Source organism: Saccopteryx bilineata, chromosome 7 (genome assembly GCF_036850765.1).
Source record: "Saccopteryx bilineata isolate mSacBil1 chromosome 7, mSacBil1_pri_phased_curated, whole genome shotgun sequence".
NCBI lineage: Eukaryota > Metazoa > Chordata > Mammalia > Chiroptera > Emballonuridae > Saccopteryx > Saccopteryx bilineata.
Genome location: NC_089496.1, coordinates 105,291,188 through 105,306,700, shown reverse-complemented (window position 1 = coordinate 105,306,700; position 15,513 = coordinate 105,291,188). Strand labels below are relative to the sequence as shown.

General features: G+C 48.8%; 1 protein-coding gene across 1 annotated transcript in view; it reads right to left on the bottom strand.

Annotated features, from left to right (window-relative positions):
• Positions 1-15,513, bottom strand: part of PLPP4 (phospholipid phosphatase 4) — a 121,826-nt gene that overhangs the window by 54,277 nt on the left and 52,036 nt on the right. Inside the window, exons 3-5 of the mRNA XM_066239066.1 lie at positions 9,224-9,314; positions 3,558-3,621; positions 1,556-1,680 (exon numbers count right to left, since the gene is read on the bottom strand). Of these exons, the coding sequence (XP_066095163.1) occupies positions 1,556-1,680; positions 3,558-3,621; positions 9,224-9,314 (280 nt within the window). The remainder of the gene's footprint in view (positions 1-1,555; positions 1,681-3,557; positions 3,622-9,223; positions 9,315-15,513) is intronic.

Here is a 15,513-nt window from a genome sequence, read left to right as displayed (position 1 = left end):
ATGTTAGAGGCTGGTGTGAGGGTCAGCTAAGTGCCCTTGGACGAGTTACTGAGTCTGTCTGAGCCTCACTGTGCCTGTGTATAAAATGGGGACAACCTGGCCTGACAGGGTTGTAGTGCAGGTTGACAGCCATTCACTTAGGGTAACTGACACCTGAATATTGGTGACAGGCCCTAGTCTCCAAGGGCTCTGAGCAATATTTCCAACAACCACTTGGCAGGAGAGGGTATCCAATTGACTCAGCCACTATCAGGGTGTGTCTTAGGCAATTAAGAAAAAAAAAAAAAGATTAAGGTACCAGGCTTGCAAAGATAACAAATAATTGGTCTCTGGGGAATCTAGAGCTTCAGGTCATGACAGCAGCCTGTCCTCTGGTCACCAGTGGCTGTGGTTCTCCAATTACCCCAGAATCACCAACATAAACACACAGTCTGCCACAGCCTGTGGACTCCCCAGGACATGCACTATATCTGTTTTTTATTTTTTTTATTGACTGATTTTAGGGATGAGAGGTGGAATATCAGTTTCTTGTTCCACTTATTTATGCACTCATTGGCTGAGTCTTGTATGTCCCCTGACCAGGGATTGAACCCACAACCTTGGCATAATGAGACAACGCTCTAACCAACTAAGCTACCCAGCCAGGGCCCATGCACTATATCTTATTTACCTCTGTGTCCCCAATGTGCCTAGCAGTGCCGGGCACATTGGTGGACTGAATGAGCCAGGGTACACTGGAAACCTCAGGTCTGGTAATAAACAATAACATGAGTAACTACTGTTTGTTTAAAGCACAATGCAAAGCACCTTACATATACTGAATGGACAATACAATAATGCACCTAAACATTTAGGTAGAGCAGACGCTCCAGAGACATCTGTGATCTTCATCACTTATTCTAACCTTCACCCCCACCAGTCACAGAGGCATTAGCAACCCCATTTCACCCGGCAGGAACGGAGGCACAGAGAGGTTAAGTCACAGAGCTGACACCTGGCAGAGCCAGGGACTGTCATACTTCAAAGACCTGTTCTCTCCGCTACACCACACTGTACCTTATTCATATGATTTCGCCTTGGTGTTAAGGCTGGGCCCAGCTCGGATATCTATAGTCAGATCATATATCTTGTGTATATCCATATATGTATATATATGCTATATATTAGTACACACACACACACACACACACACATCACTGAAGGAATAAACTAGAGTAAACATTGAGCCGAAAAGCAGAAGGTCCCAATGAGCACGGTTAATTCCCTGGCATGGTCAAGTTCCTGAATCATACTGACACAGGGTCAGAGGTCCTGTGTTACACCCTGCCAAGCTTGCAAAAGCCATGCAAACAATGTCCTGCACACTCCAGAGCCTGGCTCACTTGCTAATCACTTCCAGCTGGAGATGCTGTTTGTAAGCTGGCCACCCTCAGCGAAGAAGGACGAGTTGCCCCACAGTCACGCACCCATGCTCTCCCCGCCACCTGACCTCCCAAAGAAAGTGACCAGGAGACATGACAGGGGAATACAGCGTGTCCCCGCCCAGGGAACTTACAGGATGAGTGGATGCTGGGGAAGCTCTTGCGGCCCTCGGACACCAGGTCGGGGTCACCTGTGCAGTGCATTTCCGAGTTCATCACTCCATCTGGAAAGCAGCGGTGAAAGAAATCGGGCCGAGGTCTACAAAACACATCACAGACATTTTCAATATAAAATGCTGCCATCACAAACAAGTCCTGAGCTGACCACCACCCCATTCCTGGTCGTCCCCAGCTCCCTCTGCCACCGACACCCGAGAGTCCCAGATACGACAGTCCTGGGGAAAGATTAGACTTTCGGGTCACAGAGACCTGAATTGAGGCTCCCGCTCTGCCTCTTACTAGTTCTCTAACCAGGAAGGTCATGTTGCCTCCCCGAGTCTGTTTCCACATCTGTCTGTAAAAGGGGGCGATCAATACCGACCCAAAGGTGAGGTCCTGAGGGTTAACGACTTACAGGAGGACCCTAAGCTCTGTGCTGGGCAAGTCAAAGGCAGCCTCTGTCCCCGCCCAGGGCCCCGCCACACAGAGACTGCTGCTTCCAGGATCCAAGACTCGGGGCTGCACATACCCCCTTACTCCGAATTTGGACGGCCAAAAGTCCTCTCTCGGGTGGCAGGTCTCAGTTCACCTCCCGGAAAGGACTGAAAGCCCCTTCCCTGCTGCCGAGCACACGGTCACCCAGTGTGGTGGAGAGAGACCTCCACAGCAGAGTGGGGTCCAGCCTCCTGCCACGCCCACGACTCACCTCCGAGGACTCACCGGGAACCAGACACAATGCTAAGCACTGCACATGTGCCATCACATGATTCCTATGACAACCCTGAGGCAGAGCCGGGGACTTGTTCATTTTACAGGTGCAAAAAACAAAGGCTTGAAAAGATAACACCCCTGACCCAGGTCACACACAACCTGTAAGTGGCTAAGACCAGCTCAGAGCCCCCACCCCCTGCAACTGTATTCTTGCACCTACAACCCTCACCCCTCACACCTGCTTCCCCGCCTCACTCAAGTGAGCATTGTCACACAGGTGTGCGGTGGCTGATGGCCAATTACTCCACAGCTATTCAACTATCATCTGCCGAACACTTACCATGGGCAAGGCTTTGCTACTGCTGTGAACTCGGGGCCCCTTTCCTGCTCTGTCCGGTCACAGTTCACGCACACTGACTCACCACCCCCCCCCAGCTCCAGGATCTCTCAATAGCTATAACATATCAATAATCAATTTCAGTAATCAGTCAGAGATGCAAGTGTGGTTATTCACCTACTAAGCCCAAACCTCAGAGCTGACAGGGCCTGAGACTCAGCATTCTAACGGGGCCCCTGGCAACTCTGAGCATGGACTGGGGGAGGACACGGCAGCACCAGGTGGCGGGCTGCCCGACTGGCATCCTTCTTCTGCCCCCGCGGTGCCCGGCCAGCACCCTGCACCAGGGGGATAATCAGTATGTGCTGAGGTTCTGAGAGGGGAGATAACCAGTCCAAGGCCAGCACCTGGTCACGGCCCAAGTCAGGCCTCGAATTCAGGTGTTTTGACTGTTCCACTCTACAGAGACTAACTCACTGCCAGAACAGTCGGGGGAGAAGGCAAGATAAACCGTTCCCCAGGAGGGCAAGAGAAACGCACAGTAAGCTGAAACTCAAATGCCAATCCCTACTTCTTATCCTGAAGACAGCAATAAACAAGTGATCTTATTTATTTTTGGGGGGCGGGGGGTGTTCCAAAACTGACAGCTGAGTGGACATCTGGGGAGGCCCCGGGAGCGCCGTGGAGGGACCCTGGCCCCCCAGCAAGTGCCGTCAGTGGGCCCTTCTCTTGTACTGATCTGCTTTCTGAAACAGCGAGTTAGAATTCATGAGAGGAAGCTCTGCACTGAGGACAAAACCCCAAAGGACGCCAATCTAAGGAAAAGCCGGAAGAGCTTCACTCTGTCGCACACGGTGTCCTGTGGCCGAGGTTCCTACCCAGGAGCCCCCGAGCGTCTAAATCGCCAATTGTTTCTTCTTGGAACTTACCTTCCCACGATTAACTTAATAGTGTTTGTGCAGACTCCGTTCAGAGCGAGAGCCAGGGACACGGCTGCAAAGCAAAAACCAACAGACAGAAAAATAACCAGCCGGCTCCCAAATCAACATCGCCATCCTAAGACTATTTAATTTACGACCGCAGAGACAGGAGCCAATACTTTTTAAAACAGAGGGGAGTTTGGGTGGTTAGAGTAAAATATAATTAGGACAGGACTTTGGAGAGTGACTCCCAAAATCCCAAGTCCCTGTGACATGAAGTTTCTCTCTCCTCCTTGACTGAAATTTTCAGTAGTGTAGAGGAGCCCATCTATCTTGCCCTGGCCTGATAGGGAACAGATTTCATACTGCAGCATGTAGAATTTCTTCAACTGGTAGCAAGAAACATTAACTTTCTTTTTTTATTTCCTTCTGGCAACCTTCTCAGATATAATTCTCATCACACCAGCTGACGGGATCCTTCTGCAAACTAGGACATTCCCGTTTGGCAATTATCTCTTGTTGACTCACGACAGTGGTCCAGTTGTTATCGAGTGGGTCACTGCCTCTGAGAAAGTGAGGAGTCCCCAGACCTTGCTGGGTTTTGAGAAGGTTGGTCCCGGGTGGTGCTTTTTGCCACTGAAAACAGCAGGAAGTTCCGGAATGCCTGATTTTAAAATTAACAGCGACAGCATGGGGCTTTCTCCAGGCAGCTCAGGAGAATTTTGATGGATGACGTAAGGATCATCCAAAGGGAGCACGTGACGTGACGTGAGTCACGGAGCGGCTCTGCAAGGACCCCGCGCCTGTGGTTGGCAAAACTGCGCTGAGGCACGTCAGCGCGCCCACTCCAGAAAACACAGCCCTTGATGCCTCTTCCATCGCTTTGTGGAACGATAAAGCATTCGGGCTACCACTTCCCTTCGGCAAATACTGCGGAGTCACTACTAGCTGAGGTGTATGTAGGAAAATAGCCGTGCAGGGACCTTTTTGAGAAGGAGCTGCCCAGAGCCATTCCCGGTCATCAAAGGAGACAAATGTGTTGTTCTACCAGCGGAAAGTACCGTGGAATGGTCAGCACGGTCACCGAGGGTGTCGGCCACAGAGATGGAGAAAACCTACCTGCCTTAAGAAATATTTTATTGAATTTATTGGGGGTGGCATTGGTTAGTAAATTATATGACTTTCCAGTGTACAATTCTGTAATACATTATCTGAAGCACATACTGTGTGTTCGCCGCCCAAAGTCCAGCCTCCTTCCGTCACCATTTATCCCTTTTACCCTCTTCCACCTCCCTCCACCCTCTTTCCCTCTGGTAGTCACCACACCGTTGTCTATCTATGAGTTTTGGGGCTTTTTGTTTGTTTGTTTTTGCCTAATTCCTTCGCCTATTTCACCCAGCCCCTCTGACAGCTGTCAGTCTGTTCTCTGTATCCATGAGTCTGTTTCTATTTTGTTTCCTTATTTTGTTCATTAGATGCCACATATAAGTGAAGCAATAGGGTGCGTGTCTTTCTCTGACTGGCTTACTTCACTTAGCATAATAACCTCTAGGTCCATCCATGCTGCTGCAAAAGCTAAGCTTTCTTCCTTTTTTACGGCCGAGTAGTATATCACCTCACGCCTGTCGGAATGGCCATGATCAATCAATCAACAAACAGTAAGTGTTGGAGAGGATGTGGGGAAAAGGGAACCCTCATGCCCCGCTCATGGGAATGCAGTCACTGAGAAAAACAGTATGGAGTTTTCTCAAAACAAAAAAAGAAATTAAAAATGGAACTACCTTATGGCCCAGTAATTCCACTTCTGGGAAAATATCCAAAGAAACCCAAAACACTAATGTGAAAGAAAATATGCACCCCCGTGTTCACTGCAGCAGTGTTTTAAAGAGGCTGAGATCTGGAAGCAGCCAGGTACCCATCGGTAAGTGAGCGGATAAAAAGGCTGTGGTACATGTACACAGTGGAAAACCTACCTGCTTCTCACAGTCGTGGGAAGCGGAGAGAATGGGAAGGACCAGTTCAGATGAACATGTTTGTCAAAGGGAAATTTATCACCCCAGTGTGAGGTGGGGAACACTGCCATATCTTAGTGTGACAGAGGAGGGACAGGCCACTGGGGCGGACAGCAGAGCCTGAGTCAGCGGCATGGTATCACCATTTAGACACCGAGCACGCCACTGGGGTCTACAAATTGAAACCAAGAATGCATAACTCAGAGACGTCCTGATTACATTCAGGGCACACAGACCCTTCCATCCTAAAATGCTGGCCTCCCTTCGCCCTCGCAAGCTCGGAGCCCTGCTGAAAGGAGAAGGTCACCTTTAGAGAGAAGAGCGAACATTCTCCGGGCTACCTTCACTGCTGTGTCCTCCAGAGCCATGACAATGAACAGGCTGTCAGAGCGCCCAGAAATGACCAGGGTCTTCCCTGTTAGGGCTGGTCCGGCAGGCTCATTGGTGTGTTTTCCACAGGGGTCAGACTTCTTCTTATCTTGGTTTAACATGGCCTTTAGCCCAGAAAAGGGCTCCGGGAACAAGTATCACCAGCTGATCCTCCAATGCCCTTGGGGGAACTTCTAGAGACTGCTAACCTTAAAGACCACTAACCTTCAAGACCGCTACATCTATCCAGAACACCATACACATCCCATTCCCTGCCCCGGCTGCGCTTACGTAGCACAGAGCAGCTCTCTGAAAATGTTCAAGCAGCTGAGCTAGAGAATGTGTGCACGTGATGTAACCACCAACAGCTGGCAGCTCCGCTCTCAGATCCAAAAGCCAGAAGGAGACAGAGGGAGTGGGGATCTGGAGTGACAGGGCTGAGGGTGGAAGTCCTCTCAGCATTCTGGAAGTAAACTGAACCAGTTGTTATTTTCATCTGAATAGCACAACCCCAGGGCATCAGTGTGAGGCCCCTCACTGACACCAGAGAGAAGGCAGGGCGGAGCTGGCTGCAGAAAAGGCTAGGCTGGCCTGGCAGGAAGTGAATGACCCTGATCAGGAGTGCCCGCTGATTAATAATGACCCAGTGGGTCTGGTTTATGGGGCCTGTTTATAGCACTGTGGGCTTGAGAGAAAGAAAAACAAACCAGGCTGTGTCAGATAACAAAATTCAAAGCCATGTGCAGTGGGAGTTGGCCTGCAAATGGCCTATGCGGAGGACATTGTTGCTTAATAAGCTTCCCAGAAGCTTAGAGGGTTTCTGTGGTTACTTTTGCTGTTGTTGGGGATTTATCACCTTCCTTCCACAATGGGCTTCTCTGTTATATGGACCTGACTGTTCTCTGCCTGCTTCCTGCCAGCTGGATGCCGCGTGGGCCAAGCCCACTCCTCTTGTCCAACAGCAGGTGCACAGAGGTAGCCACTGTGGCCATGGACGTGCACATAAGGGGCGCGCATGGTGCCCAGGTCTGCGGAAGATGCCTGAGTAAAGAAGGGACCCGAGCACTAAACCCCCTCACTGAGAAAGTCCTCAATGGCAGAGAACACTGGAAAAGCCATACTTCGTGTTCTGTCTTTGCTTTTTAGAAATCATTCCTCCACCGCCCTATTTCTAAGGCTTCCTAAAAGAAGCACTTTAAAAAAAAAGTACAACATGAGGCTCTTTCATCACTTCTACAGGGCAGGCTCTCATTTATTTAGGCAAACAGAGCATCCAATAATTCCACCTTCTCCGTTAATGTACAGGAGAGGGGGAACGGGGTGCAACTGCGACATGCCACCTAAGGAAGATTTAGCTCAGAATGAGAAAGTCTACAGGAAGGATGGAGAGCTTCTGACTGTTGTGACAGCAGCCAGACGTCAAGAGCCGGCAGTAAATGACCATGAACATTCTTCCTCACAGTCACCTGTCTCAGGATATCATGCCAGCAGAGAGACTAGAATGAAAAGTGAAGTGAAGGAATTCCCAGGTCAATGGAGAGGGCTCCCAACAGAACACTTTGGGGACCACAGTGATATCTATCCGAACACAGCCCTGATGCTGGAGCCATGGGTGGGAGGGGCACCAAGGCCCTTGTTGGAAAAACCGACCTTCCCACCACCAGCCTGGAGGACTAGGACCATGTGACCACCGAGCCCTGGGACCACAGAGGAGCAACCTGCGGTCCTCACCTGGCCCGAGGGAAGGCACTGACAGGCAGGTCAGAGACTCAGGACTTCTGTGTCCAGGCTTCAGAAATGAATGGTGCCAGGGCCACTGTCTGGAAAGTCTGGACCATGGGATGCAGTGTGACTTATAGGTGGGCCCTGGAGCTGAACGGTCATGCAGGCAGGGGCAGGGACACCCACCTCTGCCAAAGCCCCATACAAACCAAAGGTATGGGCAGCAGAAATGACATCCACACAGGAGAACGAGGCGAGGAGTGTGAAGAGAGGAAAGACACGCTGCAGAGGAGCAGTCTTGAGCCGGGCGGATGTCTCCACCCCGGAGGGCCCGGCTCTCTGACTCAGCCCACGAGGCTCCTCTGTCCCTTTCCCCCTATTTTGGATGTCTGTGAGATTGTGTGTATAGCTCTGTAACTAAACCTCTAATTTATCTGAGCTAACGCGAGAGGGATTCTGTTCTCTGCAACTCGACAGCCTAACCAAAGCCCTGGTTACATAAGAAATGCTTCCTGTCCCACTTCAGAGCAGAAAGCCCCTTAATCTTCTGTATACCCTGGATTTCACCCTCACTCACACTCACTCCCTTACAAGGAAAAAGGACTACATTCTGCCACACTTCCATTTCCTCAAAGCCCAATAATTCATAGACATATCCTTTAGTGGGGACTCGCCTATTTTCAGATTCATTACCTAACTGTTAAATCGACATAATACAATGACAACAAAGTCTGTGTAAGGGTTTAGGTCACTTTTATGTGTGGTGTCCAAAAATGAACATGAATTCTGTTTTCCTAATAATCAGAAAGCTGAACACCTGGCCACTGGGAAATTTAGTTTCATTGCTAAACAAGCCAAATAAAAGTCCTCGCTTTCTCTTAAAACTGTCCTTTACTCAGCATTTGATTAATACACAGACCAGAATATGAATTTAATCCCCAAAGTGTCAAACATGTGTCCCACGCTGATATGGCTCAATTTGGGGAGAATCTATGACTATTAGCGTTGAAATGGTGGAGACTGTAGCATGCTTCACACAACAGCAATTGCTTAACTGTCAAAATGTCCCTAAACTGAAGATGAGTTATGCAGCTTGTTTTGAATTTCTATTTTATTGTACAGCTGCGTTTGCCCATGGGTGCCTCTAGCCAATGGTGATTTGTCAAGGGGTCTGCGGTGGTCGATTTCTGAACTGCCTGTAATGTGGCCCTGTTAGCCACAAACATGCGATTGGACAATCAGTGGTGACAAAGTTTCAGATTCACTTTCCCTTGCCGCCAAGGGCTACCCTGCCCTCTGTGCCTGAGCAGCGCAGATCTCTGACGCGGATATGCAAGTTAACATTCAGCACCACGGACAGCGACAACGAGCTGCCATTGGAGCGCTTGTTTCTTCTCATCTCTGCATTGAAGCTTCTGGGGGCTTCAAGTTCATCTTGTATTGTTTTCTCCCAAGCTTACTTTGACCAAGAGAAAGATCAGTTGCGTGCAACTGATAATTAAAGAAAAAAAAATCTAGTGGTTGAATTCAATTCAGCCCCATCCCCTAAAACAGGAACTGTGGATACTCTACCTAAGAAGGCTTCCTTAATTTCAGTCTTGTCTGTTCGCCGGATAATTTTCACCACACAAATAACAGCCAGGGGGGTGAGGAAAGAAATTGCCTGAAAGAAATAACAAATAACCCCTTGTGAGGACAGCGGCTTGCTATCAGAGGGCTGATTGATAATTCGTTCCAGTTAGCTTCATTTAGACTCACTCGCTGAATGAGCGTACTGAACTCCTGACCTCAAACAAAGGACGAGGATTTATGTCTATACTTAGAGAAGCCACAAACTTGAAGAATTGGATGTCTGATTGCAGGTTATAATTGATTTGTAATTGCTGGGAGCCATGTTTAAAGTGGTGGCTTCTTAAACAGAAAAGAATAGTCTATAATTATGGTGACTCATTTCTGCCAGTAAGCCCCTCCTGTCCTTCCCTGCAGAGGATGGAAGAACCCTCAGTCACCCATCCCCCACTTTCTGGCAACATGGAAACATGTGGGACTTGCTTAGAGTCAATCAATTCCTGGTGTTCTTTTGTGGAATATTTGTTTCCTTGGCAAAGCAGAGCTTGGCTGTTTTGCATGCAGTTTTTCTTCGTCCTTTTCTCCATCCCCTTTCCTTCCTGGACCCAAAGCATGCAGAAGTGCCCCAAGTGCTTAATGAACCACGCTGGTGGAATTCAGATGCAAGCAATGCATTACAGAACCCGCTATGAGGCAGGCACTCTGCCTAGGTAACACCAGGCACTGAAGTCTCATATCCTCACCGTGGCTCTGTGACTCTTTTTGCTAGCCTTGGAACTCAGTGACAGGATGGAGAGACCCAGCTGGTCAGGAGCAAAGCCGTGGTGCTTTGGAGACCAGGTTTTCTGCCTCCTCTACCTGGTCTTTATTCAGCCTTCTATAATTAGGAAGTTGAGTGCAACATTCCAACCACCAAGAAAAAGGTACTTATGTTACTTCCTTAGGATTATAACACCTCAGGGGAACAATATCAGAAGGGACTGAGTATCATCACATAAGTCCACAGTTGGCCTCACAGTCAATGGTGGGAGGGGAGGAGTTGTGATTAACTATTAATCAATACTAATTGAACTTTTGGAAATCCCAACTTGTGCCCTAATGCAATGTCACTTTTTGGAGAGAGGCTCCCTACCAGGACTAACATGTGGCTAGAAGAAACTTTTGTAAAAACAGAATTCACCCATATGAACTTGTTCTGCATATTAACTACAACCAGACTGCCAGAGCTCATAACATCTTGGGGACCCCACTCTGGGGAGTGTCTCAGAGAAAGCTCATGAGACGTGAGAACCCCTGCCCTTGCTCATTGGTTTCTTTCTGACCACAAGTGGTAGTAATGAGCTGGATGAGCCTCCTTATCAGCCGTGGCCCTGAATGACTTGGCTGTTTAAACATCAAATAAGCAAGTCTTGTCCCATGGAGAATGTTCAAAGGAATGTGGCACAGGTCTGAGGGCAGCTTCAAGAAAAAAGTCTCAGAACTGAAGCTGACATTCAGAGAATTTACCCAGGGACAACTCAAAAGGCAACGCACACTCCTTAAGAGTTCCTGTGAATCTGGGAACATTTCCACAAGTGCCTGGGTGGCTCTCACACCTGAGTAACTGCAGGGCCTGTGACAACACTGCGTCCCTCAGATATGCTCATGGTACAGGTCTGAAAACCTACACCACAAATAACACTGATGCTGGTGGTTGCAAAACTCTGCATCCGAGTTTTGACTCACACATTCTGTGTGTAAAGAGTGGTGACAGATGCCCACGCGTCCTTTAGTCCAGAGTTACGGTCAAGGTCAAGGAAATCCAGGCCCCTGGTTTCCTCTCACTTCAGGTGCATCAGGACAAGCCACCCCACCCCACCAGAGACACAACTCAGTGAAGGTGAACAGCCCGGCAATGACGCCACCAACAGTCAAACCTTAAAGACGAGAACAGCACGGAACTAAAGGGAATCCTACTGGACAATTCCAGATGATACACACTATGGTGAGACAGATATAAAACCCCAGAAAAAATACGCCGTGGGAACCCACTTTCTTAAAGAGGCTCCCGGATCTGAGCGGGAGTGTTCCAGACGAACAGATGAGGGCACCACCCAGGAGAACACTACTCAAGGCCTCAGAGTAGGAGCTGGAAATGGCACGTGGGCTGCCCAGTGGCTCCAGGCTTGTGGCTTAGTGCCCAAGAGGGTCCCAGCGCCGCTGCCTGTCTCAGCTCTCCCGCTCCTAACTGGATCCTCACCCCCTACTCACCCAATCAGACCGAATTTAATTTAACTGCTGCTGAGCCAATGCCAAGCACCCAGGAGGACCCAGGCTCCCGATCTCATGAACTTCACAGGTGAGGGAATACAGCCATTAGACACAGGGCCACCGCACCCAACGTGTGTGACAGAAATGTGTGACGACATGGCGGTCTTTCCTCCTCTCATCCTAATGGCATTTGGACTCTGGTCTCATTTCTTCTTCCAGGAAACATCTACCACCTCCTTGGGCAGTGCTGTCCTCAAATCAGGACAGATAGAGATGTATTCACATTTTATAATCTGCCCCCTTCTTACAACTTAAAAGTTGGGATGAAGAGGTGAACCCCAGAAGTCAACACATTAGGAAACAAGTTCTTCCTGGAACAAAGGCACCTTGGCACCAAGTAAAAGAGGCACGAGGAGAGGATAAGCACCCCACCTGCACTCTGCCAGTCAGACTGAACTGAACCCACCGCACGCCGTTCCAGCAGTTGTGACCAAAGCCTTTAGAAGCCCCAGAGAGTTGAAGTGACCTGCCGGAAGTCACACAACGGGCAAGCGCCAACCTCGGGATTTGCAGCCAGATGAAATCGAGCTCTGCGCCTTTAATCGGTGTTACGGAAGTTCTCACTGTAGAAAGGCAGAAGCATCAATAAAACGCAGGCAGTGCCTTTTCTTGGGAGTGGAGGAAGGAGCAAGGGGGCTCCTTTATAGACACAAGGGTGGGTCACGAAAGCTGAGTGGCAGCACGCATGGATTAACCCTTTGAGGAGTGAGTTTTTTTCATGCTCGCTGACCCCTGGGAATGAGTTTTTTTGTTTGTTTGTTTTTTCAAAAAATGAAATTAGTTCCTGTTACAGTTTTATTAACTTAAAATCATGTTTGTTTGATAACCAATTTATGGGAACAAGAAGAACATATATTTGCCTTTTTTTAACGTTGCCTTACACATGTATGACCGTACTCTGGATGGTCAGGAGGCACGAGGATGTGCATGAACATTCGTACTGCTCAAAGGGTTAAGCACGTACTATGTGTTAGGGGCTTTCCTCACACCTGTCTCATCCTCTCACTACTCTGCAAACATTATGAAATGGAAGCATTTCCTCCCCATACAGATAACAAGGCTAGAGAGCTCAGAGAGATAAGTGAATGCACAAGGGGACGCAGCTAGAGGGACCAGGATGCCCCCTATCAGGGCTGCCATGCTGCCCGGGCTGGGGTCCTGAATTGCGGTGACCACCCTGACCCAGCAGCACCATCCTAGGATCGGGAAACCGAGGCTGATATACATCTTACATTTAAAAAAACCATTTTGTAAATTACTAATTCACTGAACTACAAAGCACTCACACATCAAGAAAATATGTGTAAATCATTAAGCAGGATCTGGCACGTGGCTGGTTTTGCATGAGGCTGTTCCAAAGGCTGGGAGGAGAGCTCTACAGAGGAAAACATGTGCAACAGACTTCGACTGAGGCAAGCTGGGTTCAAGCCCCAGCTCTGACACTCGTCAGCTCTGTGACCTTGAGCAAGTCACTTAACCTCTTCATCTCTGAGTCTCAGTTCCCCCATCTATACAATGGGTCTAATAATACTATTTACAGAAAAGTTCTGTTGCTAGCATTTAAATTCACCAGTTACTGAATGCTTCTTATGTGCCATACACGAACAGAAGCATTGTAAGTCCTGGGTAGGCTTTTTCCTAAAACCACAGAAAGAAACTGCAGAATACCTGTCATTCCTGTTATATATTTGAGTCTTGTTGTTCTTCAAGGGCTTTCCTGTGATTGGATGCTCTCAACATAGGGCGGGGGATGTGTGTACTTTTTACAAATAAGGAAACCGAGGTGCTGAGAGGGTATGTGATTTTCCCAATTTGCGGAACTGGTAAGTGGCCACACTGGGAGTCGATTTGAGGCAATCCACGCTGGAGCCCACGCCAACTGCCCAGCTGCAGAGTCCAGCAGAGAGTTAGCGCCCAGGAATCGCTGGTTGTTGGCGACCAGGTCATGACCATGTCATTACCTCCCAGGGAAAATGCTAACACACGTCCCAAACCAGTAAAGGAGTCCCAGGACCCTGTGACCAGGCCTGTGGGAAGAAAGCACGTTAAGCTCCAGCCCACCTGTGCCGTTAGGTCTGAGTAGAGGGCGCACCTTGAGTGCACGTAGGAGGTCAGGGACGTGAAGAGTCCAATCCGGGCACCTTGTCTGTGTCCGCCATGACCAATACCCTGCCTTGTGCAGCCACCAATAAAACCAACACAGGAAGTGCCATCACCACTCCCAGAAAGTGGGTCCCCTCACCATGTGTGCTGATGGAAAGCACAGTAGTCCCAAGAGGCTTCTGGGAATCATCGAAGCGTGGAGTAGCATGACTGCAGGAGGGGAGGGCCTGAGTATGCCAAACACTTTTAACAACCAAAGGGGTCATAGCAGACCACCCTGATATTAGGACGTTAGGCACAGAAGAGATTATCATTGGGGTTCACTCACATCAGACAAAATAAGGGGCCCATGTGCCTTCATTTCTGGCGTTTGACAGAAGGTGTGCTGTCATGCTTAGAAAGACAAGTCAGGACTCGCAGGCACCTGGAAAGGGCCCCCAGTGGGCAAACAGTTACAGCCCTTCACAGACAAAAGAGCTGTCTAAGGCTTGTCAGAAGAGTCTAGAAATTAAACTGTCATGAGGCAGCTTTGTCTCTTTTTCTTCCCTCCTCTCACAAAATTGAATTTATTTCTGTCTTCTTTAGAAGCATCCTATTTCAGAATAGGAAGCCCTGTTATCAAATCAACACAGTATCAGTAATATTCTAGGGGAAAAAAATCTTCCGGATGTACCCAAACCAAAAGAGACAAGGAAGGACAAAAGCTAGTTCTTGGGTAGATTTTTTAAGCCAAGGAAAGAAATTGGGGATACCTATCATTCTTCAAGACTTGAGTCTTACCTGTCCTTCTAGGGCTCCCCTGTGATGCTGAGGTGCCTGATGTCACACAGACGTGAGTCTGTGTGCCCCACTAGACTAGAATCAATCTTACTCAGCTACACACGCCCCTACCCAGCTGTGCTTGGCTCAGAGATGTACTTCATAACTGTGAGCTGAATTAAGTGGTAATTAACTAACCTGAAGCTGCCCACAGTCTGCTTTTATCCCTGCTTCCTTCCATCACCTTCACAAGGACCCCATGGACACTTCTCTCCCATGTCTGCACCATTACACACCTGCTCTTCCGTGTGTGACCCACTGCTCCCTACCTTTCCACGTCACTGGGGCCGCCAAGGAGAAATCACAGCTAACTAGCTCTGGGTGGGTCTGCACTCTGGCAGCCAGCACTCAGATCCTAGTCCAGCCACTGACAGGTTTATAACCTTGGACAAGTTGTTAAACCTCACCACAGTTCCTTTGTCTCCACTGAAATTACCCGATAGCAAAAGCGCGACCTCAGGGATTCTGGGAAGGATTATCTGAGATGCTCTTTAAAGTGATGAGCACATTGTTACAACAACAATGATGATGATGATGATGATGACAATGATGACAATGACAAAGAAGCTCCCTACAAGTTCACCTGAGCCCTTCCCTGGCCCTTTCCAGGTGCTATTTTGCTTTAAGGGAGCCTGTAGGGTCCTGAGGGTGTACCCCAAGTCCAACTTGACTTCCCATCACCATAGCTCCTCTGGCCTCCCTACTCAGAGCAGGCTCCAGAAATGTTCCCTTAATCTACAAAGACGTAACAACTACAGACAACAGAGAGGACACTAAAAACCAACACTCAATTCTGACTGAGTCCTCCTTCACCGAAGATTGGCTTTTCAAAGATGCTCTGATAAACCCTACGTGCTCAGGAAGGAACCATGACCTCTTTTGAATAAGGGAGCAGCTAATGGCTTGGCAATATCCAAGAAGTGTTAAGTCAGACTCAGAGCACATAAAAACAATTCTCGGCCTGTCTTTCTGGTCAACAGAAATCCAGATTCATCGAGGGAAACAAGCTCAAGGAATAAAAGGGTCCAAAAACAATCAACTTTCCTATTGGCAGACACAGC